Source organism: Schistocerca gregaria, chromosome 4 (genome assembly GCF_023897955.1).
Source record: "Schistocerca gregaria isolate iqSchGreg1 chromosome 4, iqSchGreg1.2, whole genome shotgun sequence".
In the NCBI taxonomy this organism is placed as follows: domain Eukaryota; kingdom Metazoa; phylum Arthropoda; class Insecta; order Orthoptera; family Acrididae; genus Schistocerca; species Schistocerca gregaria.
The window spans coordinates 459,136,024-459,155,496 of record NC_064923.1 but is presented as its reverse complement, the minus strand read 5'-3'; the positions used below and the strand labels follow the sequence as shown (position 1 = coordinate 459,155,496).

Below are 19,473 nucleotides of genomic sequence, written 5' to 3'. Positions count from 1 at the left end.
TGAACTGATGGGGACTCCTTTGTTTCAATGAAGCCACAGTTTTTTGTAGAGCATTTAGAGGACAAGTTTGGGGAGGTAGAGGGCTTGTCCAAAATGCGATATGGGTCTTTCTTGGTAAAAACAGCATCCTCTGCCCAGTCATAGACTTTACTAGTTTGTAACAAGTTGGGGGATGTTTCTGTTACCGTCACACAACATAAGAGCTTAAATATGGTCTAGGGTATTATATTCCACTGGGATCTTTTGTAGTGTGACGACGAGCTGCACGCCAATTGAGAGCGGTGAGGTGTTTCATCGAGCACATCCATCAGGGTCCGAAGGATAATCAGGTTGCCACCAGTGCCTTCATCTTGGCCTTTGAGGGTGACACCGGAGAAGGTCAAGGTGATGGTCTATTGCTGTGATGTCAAGCCATATATCCCTCCCCAATGTGGTGCTTTAAATGCTGGAAGTTCGGCCATATGTCTTCCTGCTGTACTTCGAGCATCACATGTTGAGATTGTGGACGTCCATCACATCCCAATACTCCATGTGCCCCGCCTCCCATCTGTGTCAGTTGTGGAGAGCATCATTCACCTTGCTCGCCAGCCTGCAGCATTTTACAGAAAGAGGAACATCATGGAATTCAAGACACTAGACCAACTGACCTACACTGAGGCTAAGAGAAAATGTCTTGTGGCTATGACCTCCTCATAACGCCGCCACTACGAGAACAGTTCCGAGAATTCCAGTCAGCTCTCAGAGCCAGAAGGCTAAACCTGCCCACTTGATGGTGAGGAGCACTTCCCCCTCTGTTGCTCCCGCACCACCTATCTCGGGTGCCCTGCCCCCTCCCCCCCCCCCCCACCCCCCAACCATAGGGGACTCCAGTTGCCACTTCTCAGCTGGAGTCAGTCTTCTTTGGCTCCTCTCACCAGGAAGGGGTCCTTCCCAGGTTTCTGCTAATGGGAAAGATGACACCCGCCAGTGGCTGAAGTGCCCAAAAGCTGCTGGTTGTAGCGCTTCACGTTCATCCTCAGTCCCGGAGACAGAATCAGTGAAGACCTCCCAGCCAGAGAAACCCAAGGAACAGCGAGAAAAGTGCAAAAAGAAGACCCCGAAGACCAAGGAAGTTGCGGTGGCACCCAAACCACCGCTACCTATAAGTTCTGCGTCTGGGGATAAGGTGGAGATCCTGGCTTCCACTGAGGACCGAGATCTTGCCGGTCCCTCAGACACAATGGATATAGACTGCTCAAGCAATAAGTCGGTGGCAGCAGGTGACCTTGAGGCGTAAACTGCCTCATTGAATGTTCCGTGCCTTACCAGTCTCATGATGACATCGTCCTCCAGTGGAATCACAGCAGTTTTTTCCATCTCCTGGCTGGAATACGGCAACTGTTAAGCTTTACACCTTCTTTCTGCATTGCCCTCCAGGATACCTCGTTCCCGGCAATGGGGATGCCTGCCCTCCACGGCTATAAGGGATATTACAGAAACTGTAGCGACTATAATTGAGTGTCAAGTGGAGTTTGCGTTTATGTCATAAACTCAGTCTGTTGTGAATCTGTGCTCTTCTTGAAGCTGTGGCTCTCAGAATAAGGATGACACAGGAGATAACTGTCTGAAATGTCTATCTTCCTCCAGATGTTGCACTATCCCTGAATGTATTAGCTGCACTGATTGATCAACTCCCTAAACCATTCCTGCTTTGGGAGATTTTAACGCCCATAACCCCTTGTGGGGTGGCACCGTGCTTACTGGCCGAGCCAGAGATGTTGAAACTTTACTGTCTCAGTTTGACCTCTGCCTCTTTAATACTGGGGCCGTCACACATTTTAGTGTGGTTCCTGGCCATTGATTTATCAATTTTCAGTCCGGGACTTCTCCCATCTATCCACTGGAGAGCACATGACAACCTTGACCACTGCCCCGGCATCAGGCCCACGGACGCCTGTCCAGATGGGCTTTGAACAAGACAGACTAGGAAATTTTCATCTCTGGAGTTACCGTTGACTCTCCCTCACACGGTAACATTGATGTGATGGTTGAGTAGGTGACTGCAGCAATTATTACTGTGGTGGAAAATGCGATCCCTCGCTTTTTATGGTGCCCCCATTGAATGGTGGTCCCGTGATGGTCGCCAGGAGACGCTGAGGCAATTAACGAGTGTTGGCGAGCTCTATAGTGGCATAAGCGGCACCCTTCCCTGGAGCACCTAATAGCCTTTAAGCAGCTCCATGCCTGCGTTCGCCATCTTATCGAGAGACGGAACCAGGAGTGTTGGGAGAGATAAGTCTTGACCATTGGGTGCCATACGTCACCTTCACAGGTCTGGACGAAGATCAGACATCTGTTTGGGTACCAGACCCAACAGGTGTCTCTTGCATTAACATCAAAGGTGTGTTATCTGCCGATGTGAATGCAATTGCTGAGCACTTTTCTGAGCACTATACTCGAGCCTCTGCATCGTACAACTACCTCCCATCCTTTCGCACTTTCAAATGGCGAACGGAAAGGAAAATCCAATAATGTCCCATTTACAGAGTGGGAGCTCCTCAGTGCCCTTGCACATTGCCCCGACACAGTTCCAGGGCCAGATCAGATCCACGGTCAGATGATTAAACATCTCTCATCTGAGTGCAAGCGACATCTCCTCATCCTCTTCAACCGGATCTGTTGCGATGACATCTTTCCATCACAATGGTAGGAGAGCACCATGATTCCAGTGCTTAAACCCGGTAAAAACTTGATTGATGTGGATAGCTATAGTCTCATCAGCCTCACCAATGTTCTTTGTAAGCTGCTGGAACGTATGGTATGTCGGTGGTTGGGTTGGGTCCCGGAGTCATGTAGCCATGTCAGGACGGCTTCTGCCAGGGTCACTCTACCACTGATAATCTTGTGTCCCTCGAGTCTGTCAGCTGAACAGCCTTTTCCAGATGCCAACACCTGGTCGCAGTCTTTTGTGATTAATGAAAAGCATGTGACATGACCTGGCGACATCATATCCTTGCCACATTATACGAGTGAGGTCTCCAAGTTCCACTCCTGATTTTTAGCCAAATTGAGTGTATCTCTATTTTTAGTGGCCATTAATGGTCTAGCAGCAGCTGTAGGGCCGTCTGTCTCACCTTCTCTCTATGCAGACGATTTCTGCATTTCGAACTGCTCCTGGTGTTGCTGGGCAGCACCTACAGGGAGCCATCCACAAGGTGCAGTTATGGGCTCTAGCTCACAGTTTCCAGTTCTCTCCCAATATTAGCATAAATCACTTGAAAAATACTTCATATTTATTGTGGTGTAACAAGAAACATAATGAACAGTTTGAATGCGTGTGACACTGTAATTAAGACACAATATTTCAAGCCAAACTATGTTACACTGCAGTGTAACATCGTTTTAACGCTATTGTGAAAAAGGAAAGTTGCTACTCACCATATAATGGAGACGCTAAGTCGCAGATAGGCACAATTAAAAGACTGTCACAAATAATAGCTTTTGGCCAGTAAGACCTTCAGAATTAGATGCCAAACACACACGTATGCAAGTCACACACGCACATGACTGCAGTCTCAGACAATTGAGGCTACACTGCGAGCAGCAGACCAGTGTATGATGTTAGTGGCGACTGGCTGGCGGCAGAGGAGGAGGCTGGAGTGGGGAGGGGAAGGGCTAGTAAAGTAGGCGTGGCAGACAGTGATGTCCTGTTGGGGAGCGCGGAGGGACGAGGCGGACAGAGGGTAGGGCAGCTGTGTGCAGTCCCACCACCATCTACTTGAGTCCGGTCACTAACGTCACCTATCCCATCAAAGGTGGGGCTAACTGTGACACCAGTCATATGATCTACAAGCTAAGCTGCAATCACTGTGCTGCATTCTATGTGGGCATGACAATCAACAAGCTGTCTGTCCGCATGAATGGCCACTGACAAACTGTGGCCAAGAAACAAGTGAACCACCCTGTTGCTGAGCATGCTGCCAAACACGACATCCTTCATTCCAATGACTGCTTCACAGCCTGTGCCATATGAATCCTTCCCACAAACACCAGATTTTCTGAATTGCACATGTGGGTACTTACCCTACAATACATCCTTGTTCCTGTAACCCTCCTGGCCTCAAACTTCATTAGTCATTGTCCTCTCCCATCCAGCCCCTTCTCTGTTCCCATTCCATCTCTTGGAAATGACGGTTATGTGTGTGTTAGGTGGGCTTGCTTGTGAATGAATGTGTGTGTGTTTATCTTTCTTTTTCTGATGAAGGCTGTGGTGAGAAGCTAATGTGTAAGTGTCTTTCAATTGTGCCTGTCGGCAACTTAACATGTAATGTTTATGGTAAGTAGCCGTCTACCGTAATTGTTGATATTCCAACCTAGTGTTTCAGTTGTTTAATTTTACTGAGTTTTATAAATACCAAACTTTAAAATGTTTAATATTTCAAAGTGTGTTAGTTATGTGAATATTATTCCTTTTTAATTATCAATGTTTAAAAACTACATTTAAACTACTACTTAAGTCCAGCATGTCTCAGCTAGGAGGAAATTGAAATCGTTGTTGTGGTATCCTCCTCCTGCTCACTGTTAATTTACCAGGAGCTTCTTATGACACCATCTTCCAGCCAGTACATGGAATTGACAGGGATTTTTTCAAGTTTGAGTTGCCATCCTGTAATGATTTAACTGTGACAAAACAATTGAATGTTTCTGCTCAGCACTGAATGCACCAGGTGCTGCTGACCGTTTTCATTTGGTTGCTCCCATAGACTCGTTTCACTCAAAAGAAATGATTGAATAATTCAACCAATTCATAAAACTACAACCGAGTGAGTTGATTGTTTCTATTCAGTTGTTCCTGCCGTCAGCCTGACTTACTGCATGACAGGATTAAGCTTTTTATCCCAAGACCAGTGCCTCAGATGACAACACAGTTCTTATTGCCATCCTAATATGATCATTCCTACCTTTGCCTGAGTTAGTATTATGATAAAAAGAAGTGGACCAGTAAGAGACGACATGAGGAATATTGATGATTTATAGAGTATACAAGTTTGGAATGAAGGATATGAAAGGCAAGCATACGAGACAGGAGCAAAAAGTAGAAAAACAGGAAACTGATAACTGACAACATTTTCGTCCATTATGACTGTTATTCTTAGCGCTTCAGTTGTGAGATAGGTATTGGCCTGTTACTGCTGCTGTGTATTTACAGTTATAGATATTTTATCATCATCATAAAATGTTTATGAGTCAGTAGGAAATACATAATGTATGAGCATTAATTAGCAGGTAAAACAGTGCTTATCTCTAGGAGAAACAATGTTCATGGCCAAGGACATGAAGGATTGGTGCTTGTTTTGGGCTGCATGTACTGTTACTGATGCAATATCATTTTTTATTTAGAAGTGTGCTCTTGTTGTGTTTCAGTGTGATGTTGCTGAGGGAATGACTCATTCGACAACAACAGAAACCTCTTCTGGCACACCAATGCTTGATTCTAAAAATACTTCTCCAGGAAGTGTTACAAGGTATGCATGGTAAACGTGTTCTCCTAAATTTAATTTTTGGATTTTATAACTTGTATCCTGCTGTGAATTAATCACTAGGAATTTTTAGTGCTTGCCTAAATCAAGTGTATTAAACAATTGTTGAATGTTGCTGAGTTCTGTTCATCAATAAAAGACAAAGTTGAAGTTGTACTCTTAAATGTTAAACATAACATTTTTATTAAAAATGCTTTTGCAGCCAGTACAGTGTTTCTTTCCGCAAATGCTCATAGATATACTGATAACTTGATTCCTTTGTGGTTTCATGCAGAATTCATTGTTGCGATTTAGTGTTCAGTTTGAGGGTTGTCAGCAGAGTGTGACAGTGCCCTTCATAACTGAAAAAGTCACAGGGCTTTAGACTAATGAATTTAGAGTAAGATTGCAGTGTCCCATAAAAGTAGAAGTAAGATGAATTGTTAAAAAAGACCCAACATATAATTTTTACCACCTTACACAATCATATCCTGATTTTCCTTGTTAAAAATTACTGTATAATAAATATCCTTTCAAAATGAAATATTGTTTCTCGGAAAATGTTTTTTATGGAGCAACTGAGTTAGCTTATTTCTTAGCCACTGCTCTCAAATTTAAGAAAAGCTGGTTGATGTTATCAACAGCTATCTCAATCTATAATCTTCATGTGTTTTTTCCCAAAATTGTGAGTTGTAATCAGAAATTATTTTAGTCTTGGAATATTTACAGTTCAGTTAGTCTTCTCCATTGCATCACTACAAGTGTTATTGTTTTACTGATGCCAAAAATCTATTTGGAAAAGATTCACTAGAATGACTGGTTGATGAACTCAAACACATGATAATTGCTTAGCGCTAAGAAGGCAAGTATTCAGGATCTGGTAGTCTACATCGACATGACTATTCTTGCAGTTCACACTTAAGTGCCTGGCAAAAGGTTAATTGAACCACTTTCACACTGTTTTCTACTGTTCCATTCTCAAACAGGGCATTGGAAAACCAAACTTTTAAATTTGTTCTATTTTATTATGATGATTTCTCTTATTTTATTTTGATGTTCCTTTTGTAAGTGGGCATCAACAAAATATTTACACATTTGAAGGAAAAAGTTGTAGATTGAAATTTTGTGAAAGATCTCACTGCAAGAAAAAACAGCTTCGTTTGAATGGTTACCACTCCAATTTGTATATCATTTCCATGGTGCTCTCTCCCCTGTTTTGTGATAATACAAAACAAGCCTTTTTTGAACTTCTTCAGTGTTGTCCGTCAATCCGGTCTGGTCAGGATCCCCTACCGCACAGTGATACGGTAACAGTCCCTTTAGTGGATTTGTTGCATCTTGGAAGTGTTCAACAAATAAAATACAGTCTTTGGTTCCTCTTCTCCGCAATATTACCTACATGATCGTTCCAGTTTAAGTTGTTTGTTATTGTTATTACTAGATATTTCGTTGAATTGATAGCCTTTAGATTTGTATGATTTATCAGATATCTGAAATTTTTAGATCCCTTTTAGTATTCATGTGGATAACCTCTGTACGGAATGGCTAAGCTAGGGGTGCAGGGTGTATTTGAGGCTAATAAGATGAAGGTATAAATGATGCAGAAGTGATTTATTGGAAAGAAGTGACGTAGAGGTCCTATATATGGGAAGGCATTGCAGAAAACTTAAGTCTCTCCAAGGTCAATTTGACTATTACCAAGGCCAACTAGGGTAAAACTCGCCCTGTCGGATTGGTGAAAGCTCATTGGTCATTTCAGAACCCTGCAACATCAGGATTGGCACTGCGGCATCAGCACTGTTGGTATGTTTGCATGGGCCCTTGCCTCCCTCCCACAGCCTCAGAAAAAAGATCGAAAATACTGAGGCTGTTACAATACTTAATAATAATTATATGCCGTACATTCTTCCCTCTTCACAAAGATTCATGTGACATGGTGATTTTGCTATGACTGGAGGTTTATAACTAAGGGAGGGATTATTAAAGAAGAAGAAAAATTTAAAGAGATTACATTACATTAGGCAATTTTCAAAGGCCACAAACATAACAATAGCAGTAACATTTATGTGATCGACATTCTGATAAGCAATGGCTGTGGCACACGTGAAAGAGGCAGTAGACAGGACAGAGTAACCGCCAAGCTGGTACTGGCTGGTAGGCACATGAAGCTGAGCTGAAGCTCGTGTGACTAGTGTGAACACAGTAACTAGGAAGGTCTACATTCTCATCCCACAGGTGAGTGGGAGCTATGGCACATTATAATTTAAAATTCTTAATTGATACTGTGTAGTTATAAATTAAGATTAATTGCAGTGGTTTGCTCTGGTTTGCTTTGAGGTTGAAGTGACAACATATTGTTGCTTTAAGAATAGCAATAACAAAATTAAAGTTACGTGGTTTATCTATCTTCCTGGGCAATGTGAGAAATTGGCATAAACTAAATTTACTTAATTCAAACTAAATTTACTTAATTCATTGCATTGTCAAATGCTAAGGTGTCTAAATAGCTATATACTTACAGTACTTTACTAGGTACTAAATTAACTACTTCATGAAAACAAGTGAGCATTAGACTGATATCTTTTATGTCTTGGAAAGTGTAGCAAAATGATCAATCTTATCTTCAGAACTTAACCGATAAAAGGGGAGACATTTTCTACTGCCGATTTCATAATAGCGATGATAAACTCCTCTAGTTACTCATATTCACAAGCACCAATCCTGAATAAGAATTACATAGAACTGATCTATTCAGCAATGGGACATTGTAGGAAGCACATTTATGGAGAAATAAAAGTCGTCAGCTGGACTAAAGTTAATATAAATATGAAATTAGTAGAACATATCTAGGTACCTGTGTATAAGCATTATGCGCAGTCAAGGACACAGAAGGTAAACATAACATACAGAAAAAATGTGGGAGGATGGGGATAAGTAGATCAGATAATGCTAGCTTGGACTTCTTCCTTACTGTGTGTGTGTTTTTAAGCATACCTATTTCTCAAATGAACCATGAACCATGGACCTTGCCGTTGGTGGGGAGGCTTGCGTGCCTCAGCGATACAGATGGCCGTACCATAGGTGCAACCACAACTACAGCCGTAATTTTTCCCGAGAACATGCAGCTTTACTGTATGATTAAATAATGATGGCGTCCTCTTGGGTAAAATATTCCGGAGGTAAAATAGTCCCCCATTCGGATCTCCGGGCGAGGACTACTCAGGAGGACGTCGTTATCGGGAGAAAGAAAACTGGCGTTCTACGGATCGGATCGTGGAATGTCAGATCCCTTAATCGGGCAGGTAGGTTAGAAAATTTAAAAAGGGAAATGGATAGGTTAAAGATAGATATAGTGGGAATTAGTGAAGTTCGGTGGCAGGAGGAACAAGACTTTTGGTCAGGTGAATACAGGGTTATAAATACAAAATCAAATAGGGGTAATGCAGGAGTAGGTTTAATAGTGAATAAAAAAATAAGAATGCAGGTAAGCTACTACAAACAGCATAGTGAACGCATTATTGTGGCCAAGATAGACACAAAGCCCACACCTACTACAGTAGTACAAGTTTATATGCCAACTAGCTCTGCAGATGATGAAGAAATTGATGAAATGTATGTTGAGATAAAAGAAATTATTCAGGTAGTGAAGGGAGACGAAAATTTAATAGTCATGGACCTTGCCGTTGGTGGTTGCGTTTCTGAAGAAGAGAAATTTGTTAACATCGAATATAGATTTATGTATCAGGAAGTCGTTTCTGAAAGTATTTGTTTGGAGTGTAGCCATGAATGGAAGTGAAACATGGACGATAACTAGTTTGGATAAGAAGAGAATAGAAGCTTTCGAAATGTGGTGCTACAGAAGAATGCTGAAGATTAGATGGTTAGATCACGTAACTAATGAGGAGGTATTGAATAGGATTGGGGAGAAGCGAAGTTTGTGGCACAACTTGACTAGGAGAAGGGATCGGTTGGTAGGACATGTTTTGAGACATCAAGGGATCACAAATTTAGCATTGGAGGGCAGCGTGGAGGGTAAAAATCGTAGAGGGAGACCAAGAGATGAATACACTAAGCAGATTCAGAAGGATGTAGGTTGCAGTAGTTACTGGGAGATGAAGCAGCTTGCACAGGATAGAGTAGCATGGAGAGCTAAATCAAACCAGTCTCAGGACTGAAGACAACAACAACAACAACAACAACAACATTTCTCAAATTGGTACACAAGTGAAATGGCGCTTGCTCATGCAGGTAATGCAGCACAGTCTGGTCCTTAACACAGATAAACATATGTTAGTAAGATCCCAAAATAAACTGTTCAATGAAAATATATTTTTGAAATACAACTGCTGACATTCTTGGAAAAATTGAAATTTGGTGCCACATTTTACAAATCTTTTACATTTGTTCCAGTAACATATATAATATATAGAGTGAATCACTTAAATCTTACATCGCAAATATTGCAGAAACGGAAACTGCCATTAATGTGCTGTTTTCACGTGGTGGATTGGTATTCAGGGGCTTGTATTATTAGCCAATGAACAGATTGTAATAATACACAGAAAGTGTATTTTTATGCAAAAACAATTTTTAAATGGAACAATGCCTTGTGACATAAACGAACTGAAAGTACAACAAATTAAAATGTCAGTGGTGTTTGTGCAGGATTTGAATGTGAGTTGTTTAAAAAATGTCATGTTTGTGCCACTCAAACTGCATAGTGGTTAGGTACAGTATTTTTGTATTTGCTTACAGTGTTCTTGTGTATTCCTTGAGTACATGGTGACTTGATAGTCAATTAATGTGCAACAATACAAGCAATAGATCGTGAGTGGGCCATGGGATTTACCAATGCAGGAAAAGCTGACAAGCTCATGGTATATGGAGGGTGTAGGAAGAATGCAATTTGTTCTTGTATGGTGTATGCGGGAAGGTATTCAAATAGATGTCACCAATCGTGGCAGTTGTTTGTCAACCTTTTCAACCTGTTATGTAAAAGTGGTAGAGTAACAACTAGACAACTTAACTGAAGGGAATAAGTGAAGACAGAAGAAGGTGAAATTAAAGTAGTTTCTGCTGTTGCAGTTGACCTGAACATTAGATCTCACACAATCATATAAGGAAGTGGCATGAGTCAGGCAAGTGTCCTGTGCATTCTTCGTTGACATTGTTTATATACCTATCATATCTCTCTCTATCAAGCACTGCATGGAACTGAGTAGGAGAATTGTGTTAGCTTCTGCACATGGGTATTAAGAAGGGATACTCCAGATGCATCATGTGTCTTACTTAGTGATGAAGCCACATTTATGTATCATGGTCTGGTAAACTATTGACACATGCTCTATTCGTCTGTTGACAATCCACATTGCTTCGTCGGGTGAAATGTAAGACTCTATGGAGTGCAAATGTGTGGTGTGGGATAGTGCTTCATCAGCTCATAGGCCCATTTTTCATAGACGAAACACTGAATGTGCATAAGTATTTCAGCTTCCTAATGCACCATCTTCCATAGATGCTAGATGTTGTTCCTCTGCAGACTAAGATGAATCTATGGTGTCAACATGACGGATGATCAGCCCATAGTACATGAAGTACTACAGCAGGTCTTCATAAATTGTTTTCAAATCATTGGATTGGACATAGAGGATCGGTACCATGGCGGGCCCATTCTTGTAGACATTTATCTGTGGGGAAAACTGAAAGATGCTATCTACAAAGACATACCAATTACCTCTGATGATAATTTTTTCATAATGTGGAGCCACAGTCATAACATATTTCTTTAAAGTCAGTACTGCCATTAGACTGTTTTTTATTTGCAGTGTTACATTTATTTTAAAAACTTATTGAATATTTATTTTAAATATGACAGTATGCCATCTTAGGCACTGTATAACATTACACTTGATAATGGCACTAATGGCAGTACTGACTTTAAAGAAATACCTCTGATGATGTGCAACAATGCATTACTGCAGGTTGCTTGGACATCTTCACTGAAATGCTAGCATGTGTGCAGCGGTCGTTCCATGCCAGACTGGAAGCGTGTATTTCCACTGCCAGTGGTCATTTTGAATACAACTTGTGATGATCAGTTGTGGTTTTTGGTCAGAATCCACATAACTAGTGTATGCACTTGTGTTGTTCTTTAGTGTATGCTACCACAGGTATTGTATAAGTGTTAGTGTGGTAACTTTTCGAAATACGGTATCTCATAAACGATTCCCACTAGAATCCCACAACAAACATCACTGACATTCTAATTTACCGTACTAGTCTGTAAATATCAATAGATATTGTTCCATTTAAAAAGTGTATGTTCATATAAAAAATACACTTTTTAAGTATTTTACAGTATGTTAATTGGCTAACGGTATGAGCCCCTGACTACCAATCTCTTCTCTGAAAACCACATGTCAATAGCACTTTCCACTTACACAGTATTTGCAGTGCAAGTTTTAGGTGAGTCATCCTGTGTATAAGCAGTTTGCACATAGGTAAGCACAACCAGTATTGGGTTAATTATACACAGTTACACACCATGGTCTATGTACCCTTGGAGGCTATAGTTTCCTTCAGTACAGAGATTAGGCAGGGCAACTCTGTGGTGTAGGGAATTGCTTCTTCCAGTGAGAGTTGCCCTTTGTTTCATGACTGTTCTAAACAAGCGATTAATTCACCATTGGTAGAATTTGCTAGTTTTCGCAGCAGGTCAGGTTGCTCTCAGAGGTGTTAACTTCATAAATAGAAAACATGTGACATTAAATAAGAGTTGATGGTTGCTGGTAACAGCAGAAGAGTGTGTAAGAACAGCAGAAGAGCTGAGCTGGGACAAGATGCAGAAGTGCGGCAGTGATGAGTGACACTTGGGTGTGCCAGTGTGGGCATTCTCAATCAGCTAATTTAAGGGACATGTTGTGTGGGAACTGCCTGTCAAACCAACCATTCTTTGCAGGAGCAAGAAGAGGTTTCCTGGGCCCCACAGGTGTGTTGTGGGAGTAGTATTGGTCTGCTTTATTGAACTGTATTGCAGGGGCTACATGTACTGATGAGCATGGCGGGGACAGGTTGAGATGGATAAAGGCAGGGATGGACAGAGCTGTTTGGGTGGGGGGTGGGGTGGGGGGGGAGATGGAGATGTGAGGTTGAAATGGACAGACAGAGGGAGGAAGAGGTGCACACAGGGGGGGGGGGGTATATTCAGTATGTATATTGAATGCGTATGTGGGCAAAGCCACAGGTAAAAGGTTGATTAATATCAGAGGTGTTCAGAAACAGTCTGAAAAGCTTGTAAGAGTGTTGCGTGTTGCAGGGTAGGTTATGCTGAGAAATAATTGTTAAGAAAAAATTGATATATTGTGCCATTTCTGAGTTAACTAGCATTGAAGGGGCATTCAAATTAAACCCAGTCACTAGTGTAAAGTAACACTAATGATTTTGTTAACTCAAAAATGTAGTTATACACAGTACACATACTCAAAAATAGTGGCCAAAACTGTTGGCACATTTATCCCATTGAGACACTCGCTGGTCAATTCCATCCTTGAAGAAGCTAGTAGGCTGCTGTCAGATCCAGGCCTGGACTCAGTCATACACTTCGTCGTGCGTTGCGAATCGATGTCTGCGAATAGCTTGTTTTAGAGGTCCAAGCTTAGAAAGTTACACGATGGATGTTCCAGCATTTTCCCACTGAAACTTCTGCAATGTCGTCTTGATGGCATTGGCCATGTGTGGGCGGACATTGTCATGCAGGAGGATGACACTATTGGACAACTTGCCTTGGCGTTTCGACTTGGTGTTTCATCTAAGATTCTGTAAAGTGGCTTGGTAACACTGGGCATTGATGGTGGTACCCTGTTCAAGGAACTCGACAAGCAATGGGCCCTTGTGGTCAAAAAAGGAGGACATCATGACCTTACCAGAACTGGTGTGCATGGCCTTTGATTTCTTTGGAGGTGGTGAAGTCGCATATCTCCACTGCTTGCTCTGATGCTTGCTTTCCAGTTCAAGATGGTGACACCATGTTTCACCTGTGACAATACACAAGAGAAAGCTGTATTCCTCCTCATGATAATGTAGCAGATGACTCAAAGAAAGCGCCATTCGAGTTTTGCGCTGTTCGGCAGTCAGTTGGTGGGGAACCCACTGTGCACAGATTTTTCAAAACTTCAAGTGTTCATGGATTATGGTGTGTGGCCATGCTAATACCCAGCAACCAATGGATCTTGTCTACAGTGATTCTGCCGTTATCCAAGACTAAAGCATTCACTTCTACAACTGATGAACCTGACCAGGACGAGCATCATCTTCTAGTGACTCGCGTCCCTCAAGGAATCGTTTGCGCCATTCCACAACACTTGAATGACTGAGATTGTACTCATCGTACACAGCCTTCACCCATTGATACTTTTGACGGCCTAACTCCCTCCATTGCCAAAAATCAAATCACTCCTCGTTGTTCCTGCTTACTCGCCTGTATGTTCAGTAGTGGTCGATAACTTCTGTGGTCATCTCCTCTTTGGCGTGAAACCACACTGTTGCTATGCAACATCAAATGGTGCGTACGCGTCAGTCTCTCTACCAATAGATGGCACCACCATACCCGCAGTTACTTGGTGCCACCTTACGTGTAAGGCAAAGATAGACGCACTGACCCGGTTTTGTTTGAATGAAGCTTGTACATGTACTGCTCAACCTTTGTCTTGCGTAAGAGCCTTACTACCGACCCATGTCCAGTTTTTGTATCACTCTCTTTTTCGGTTTTAGGAATCCAGACATTTGATGACACAGTCTGAAATGGGCTGCTTGAATCTGAGCGTGCAGTGGGTGCAATGATGTGATTGGCTAACTTCAGTGTTAATTAACTTGAAAATGGTGCAGGGTATTGATTTTTTTTTTTAACAATTACTTCTCAACGCAACATTTCTTGCAACACCGTTACAAGCTTTTCGGACTGTTTTTGACCACTCTCTATAAAGCAGAAGTGATCAACAGTATCTAAATATAGGAACTATTGGTTGTGGCTTAGTGAGAAACATATTTTTAAAAAGAGAATAGGTATACTATAATCAGGTTGCTGGTAGGATGTGGAAGGTGTCCAATGCGTATGTGAAAATGCACCAGAATAGGAAAATTGTGTCACTAAGCAGTCATGCGATTTCCCTTTTGAAACTTCTTGGCAGATTAAAACTTTTGTCAAGATTACACTGCAGCGGGAAGAAATTAGCTGGTTATAATGGGTGATGATGATGATGATGATGATGATGAGTCAAGAGTTTGACTCCAAGTAGCTCATGATTCTAGATCATCATGAAGTCCCATGGAAATGTATGTACTTTCCTGAGGGAAAGGAAAGTAATGGATACCCAGAAGATGTTGTATTACACAAATATTTGTCTCAGAAGATACGAAGAAATCACAAGAACACAAAAAGCTGCCGTATCATCATCCTCCTCATGACAGGTTACTTCTGTTAACACATCATAACTTAACTTTATCATTGAGATGGCTGTCCACCCCATTTGCAACTTTTATTCAGTGCACATGAAAACTATGGTCAGAGTGAACAACACATCATTTTAATCATGTATATATTAATCATTAATTTAAAAAAAATATATTTATCATTAATCAAATACAGTGAAACCTCATTTTTACACTTTTCAAGAAACTTCATAAACATGGTGTAAACTACAGGAAAATGTAAAATGTGGGAAATAACGTTATAATCTGTAAAAGTTACGTATAGGATACCCCTTTGCATTTTCGCACTTTACGTATGATATAGGTACATAACAGACATCAATAGATTGTCAGGGACTTGTTTATTATCTAATAGAGGTGTATTATCTAATAAAAAACGCTGATGTAACTGGAACTGAAAACTGTCTGGGAAGTAGGAACATTTGACTCAGTTTCATATGTCATAATCAATGTTTTTGAAAGACTGCAGCTGTCATTCATTATTTAAATAATGAAATACTGTACTACCTACATATTTTTTCATGCTTAGCATGACGTGTTTCAAGAAATTTTTTCTCATTGTCAAGTTCAAATATGTACATACGTGTTTTGTGTGGTGTTTGAATATGTGTTATTCTGTGTTCCTTGCACTGTAGTCGTCTTTTTGAGGTTATCGCTTACTGTTCCTTCTCAGTTATGTGGAAAACCACACACACACACACACACACACACACACACAAAACTATCAGTCACATTGTTTGTTTATGTAACGTCACAAAAAATACATACGTAAAAATACTCGACAACGAGAATAAATTCTCAAAACACTTTTAGCTCAGCAGGAAAAAAATATATAACGGGTGCTTTGTTCAAACGAAAAATATTTGACCAACGCAAGTCGCAGAGTGAATGATGGTGTCAACTAACGCCACAAGTGGCCAAATGCAGAAACATGCTAAATATTCTTCAACAAATATGTCATGATGACCACAACAATCACGAAACTGCATTTGCGCATTAGAGAAAGTTTGGAAATGGTTGTGATTAGATATGAATCTTTATTCGAATGTAACTGGTTACTCCCACCCGCCAAGTAGTGCTTGGAGCAGCGGAAGATAAGCCACAAATTGTTCCACCTTTTACATGTTTACAGGATCAGATCTGTCGAGTAGTGTGCCCTGGTGTCAAGAAACTTAACCACGTAATATTTGTAAATACTACTGGACAGTCAGCATGCTGCAAGGGTCATTTTTACCTCCAGAAACATTTCTTCGTAATGCGTAAAACACAGGAAAATTATAAATATGTTGACGCAAAATTGGGTGCAAATTAACATTGTGAGAATTATAAAAAAATGATGTAAACGGTGGGAAAACGTTAATTCTGGGAACATAAAAGCGGGGTTATATTGTAAATTTAATATGTTAGCACTTCTGGCAGCTATCAATAACTATCTTAATCTGTTTACTAAACACTTGGTAGCCATTCAGTCCTTACTATGAACTCGATTGGAAGATGTCAACTGTAGACTGTACTGATGCTTAACAGTGCACTGCCTACTAGGATGCTGGTTTGGTATGCGTGGCTGGCCCGACGGATCTGAAGCGCTGTGTTGGCCAATTCCTGTCCATGACTGCCATGTCATCCCTGGTAAAGTTGCAGCCAGTCAAAGTGCAGCACGACTACTCAGTCTGGCAGCGGTAATCCCAGGGAGGTGTGAACTTTTTAGACCTTCCCCAGTTTTCTCAGGCTGATAAAATAATCGGGATCTGTCACTTTTTTTTACGTGGTACTTTGCCTAAAGACAACAACTGCATTGATTTTTCTCTACCTGTTTCCAAACAGCTCTCAACCATGGGAACAGCTGTTTTACCACTGGAGCATCAATATCTGGTGACAACTTGTCTAGTTTGAATGGTAAATGGATTTTTGCATCTGTATACCACCTCGAATTGAGTGCAGCTGATTGATTTATGCTCTTTCGCATTATACAAAGACAAGATGAACTGGAACAATGTGTCTCAGTCTGTACAACTTTGACCCACATAATACAACAGCAAATAGACTTATGGACATGCTCTACACAGCCATTACTTTTTGGCTGGAAGAGGGTAGTTTGCCATTTCTTGATTTTTAATAATTTGTAAACGTTCGTGAAAATAGATGATGACAAGTTACTGCTGTGATTTGTTATAATGGCTTTAGGGCTTCAGTGCAGTAAAATAAGATGTCATGAAAGTTTTGGTGACCATTTACGCAGTCGTGTCTGCCAGAGGCACCATAATTAAGAAATGAAATAAGTGATCAATGAATGATAAAACATATTTGATATTTTGAGTTGAAATCGCGAATGGTCTCATGACGTCAAGGGCAATAATTTCAAATGCGTAGTGATGTCTAAGATTCTGAAATATAATTTTTGGTTTTACATATCGTGTCCTTTGTGGACACCGGAAGCAAGACCTTACATAACTTTTGATGTCCGTTTTACGAGTAGGCCACCAGAACTGTGAGGCCAATTGTAAGTTATTGCCTTCTTATGAATGTAGCGTGCTTGTATACTGTCATGTGTCGTGTAACTTTCTCTAATGGATTTCAGAATAACCAGCCAACTGCCTTGGGGTGTTTTATGATTAAGGATTTTATCAACAACCTTGAAGTCTGAGGATGCTGCAGATTTCTTGCATTCTTCATCTTCGTGCTGTTCTTTCTCTGGTTCAGCAATCAGGACTTTGTCAGCAAGTATACACTGAATTTTTCGATTTAATGAAGGTGTCAGCATTTTGATGGAACTTTCCTGGCTGTACGTTACTGATTAATAATTACTCACTCAACTAAGGGACTACTTATACAGTCTGCTACTAGAGCACTTGAGGTTCAACAGGCACATTAAGCTGGCATGATCAGTCACAACAGTAAACGTTCTCTCATATAAGTAATATTTAAAGTAGTTCATGCCATGCGCCAGAGCTAATAGATCCTTCTCTGTTGTTCTGTGGTTGATTTCGGCTTGATTTAATTGCCTGGACTCATACCCAGTGGTTCATTCAAATTCTTCATGTACTTGATGAAGAAGACACCCAATTGCAAAATCGCTGGCATCACACGAGAGTATGATGGGCTTTTCAAAATCAGGGTAGGCCAAAATAGGTGTTTATGTTAGGATTCCTTTTAACATAACCATTGCTGTTTCACACTCAGTGGTCCATATAAATAGTACTACTTTCTTTAACAATTTGGTAAGAGTTTTGGCAATGGTGATGTGTTCTGCACAAAATAATAGAAATAGTTTGCCAAACCCAGAAAGGACGGTAATTCTTTTATGTTATGAGGGAAAGAGATGTCTTTGTTGCATCAGTTAATCGTGGATCAGGTTGAACCCCATCACCCAAATTTATGTGGCCCAAATAATTAACCTGTGGCTCTGAATATTTGCAGCTCTCCCATTTCAGGTGGAGCTAAGCAATTCGTGTATGTGAAAGTAGGTCTCTTAATCATTGTGCATGTTCCTCTAGGGAATTGGATAACTCAATAATGTCATGAGGTTACATAGGCACACTGAAGGTTTCAGTCTCCTCAGCAATAAATTCACAAACTGTTTGGAATGCCACAGGTGCATTTTGTAATCCAAAAAGCATCCTCAGGTATGGATAGGTCGCTGATGGTATTACAGATGCAGTTTTCTCACAATCTGAAGGGGTGAGGGGTATTTGGTGATAGCCATGTCTAGCATTGTGAAATATTGGCAATTGCCTAAATGGACCAATATATCGTCTATTCTTGGGAAGTGATATGAGAATTGTTACTTTATTCAAAGCTTGCATGTAAGCTCATTTCAGTAAGCTTTTTCTCCATCTTAACGTCTGTTTTGGGATGAAGACAACAGGCGAAGACCAGAAACTGTGCACAACTGTTTTATTATCCCTGCTTCCATCTGTTTTTAATGCTTTGTTCAACCACAGGTTGCTAATAATGTGGAATTCTATATGGTTTTTGACTGATTGGTCTAGCACATCTGGTGGGACTCTCATGGTGAGTCAAACTGGTAGCAAGCAGATCCCTCTGTTATTCAAAGACTGTCCTAATCTCCTCAAGTACCGAATACAACAAACTTCTATCCTTCTCAGGCAGATGCATTTCTCGACCTCCGCTATCGGGTGGAGAAATATAGGGTCCCCCTGAATAGGTCAGGCGTGCACTAAACGCCGGAAGCAGCTACAAGTGTAGCGGAGTACATGTGGATTGCACAAGGGGGTTTTTTAGGTTAGAGAATTCCCTCCCTTGGCCCGACAACACGCCTCCTGAGACATGGAAAGGTAGGAGTAGGCAAAATGCAACAGGAAATAACAATATTAATGTGCTAATAGTAAACTGCAGGAGCGTCTATAGAATGGTCCCAGAACTGCTCTCATTAATAAATGGTCACAACGCCCATATAGTACTAGGGACAGAAAGTTGGCAGAAACCAGACGTAAACAGCAATGAAATCCTAAACTCAGATTGGAATGTA

At 40.9% G+C, this 19,473-nt stretch overlaps 1 protein-coding gene across 6 annotated transcripts in view; it reads left to right on the top strand.

Annotated features, from left to right (window-relative positions):
* LOC126267009 (TP53-binding protein 1-like) overlaps positions 1–19,473 on the top strand; it is a 287,951-nt gene that overhangs the window by 161,663 nt on the left and 106,815 nt on the right. For all 6 annotated transcript variants that reach the window (XM_049971777.1, XM_049971775.1, XM_049971780.1 and 3 more), the window contains one exon: positions 5,404–5,504. In XM_049971777.1, coding sequence (XP_049827734.1) covers positions 5,404–5,504 — 101 coding nt within the window. The remainder of the gene's footprint in view (positions 1–5,403; positions 5,505–19,473) is intronic.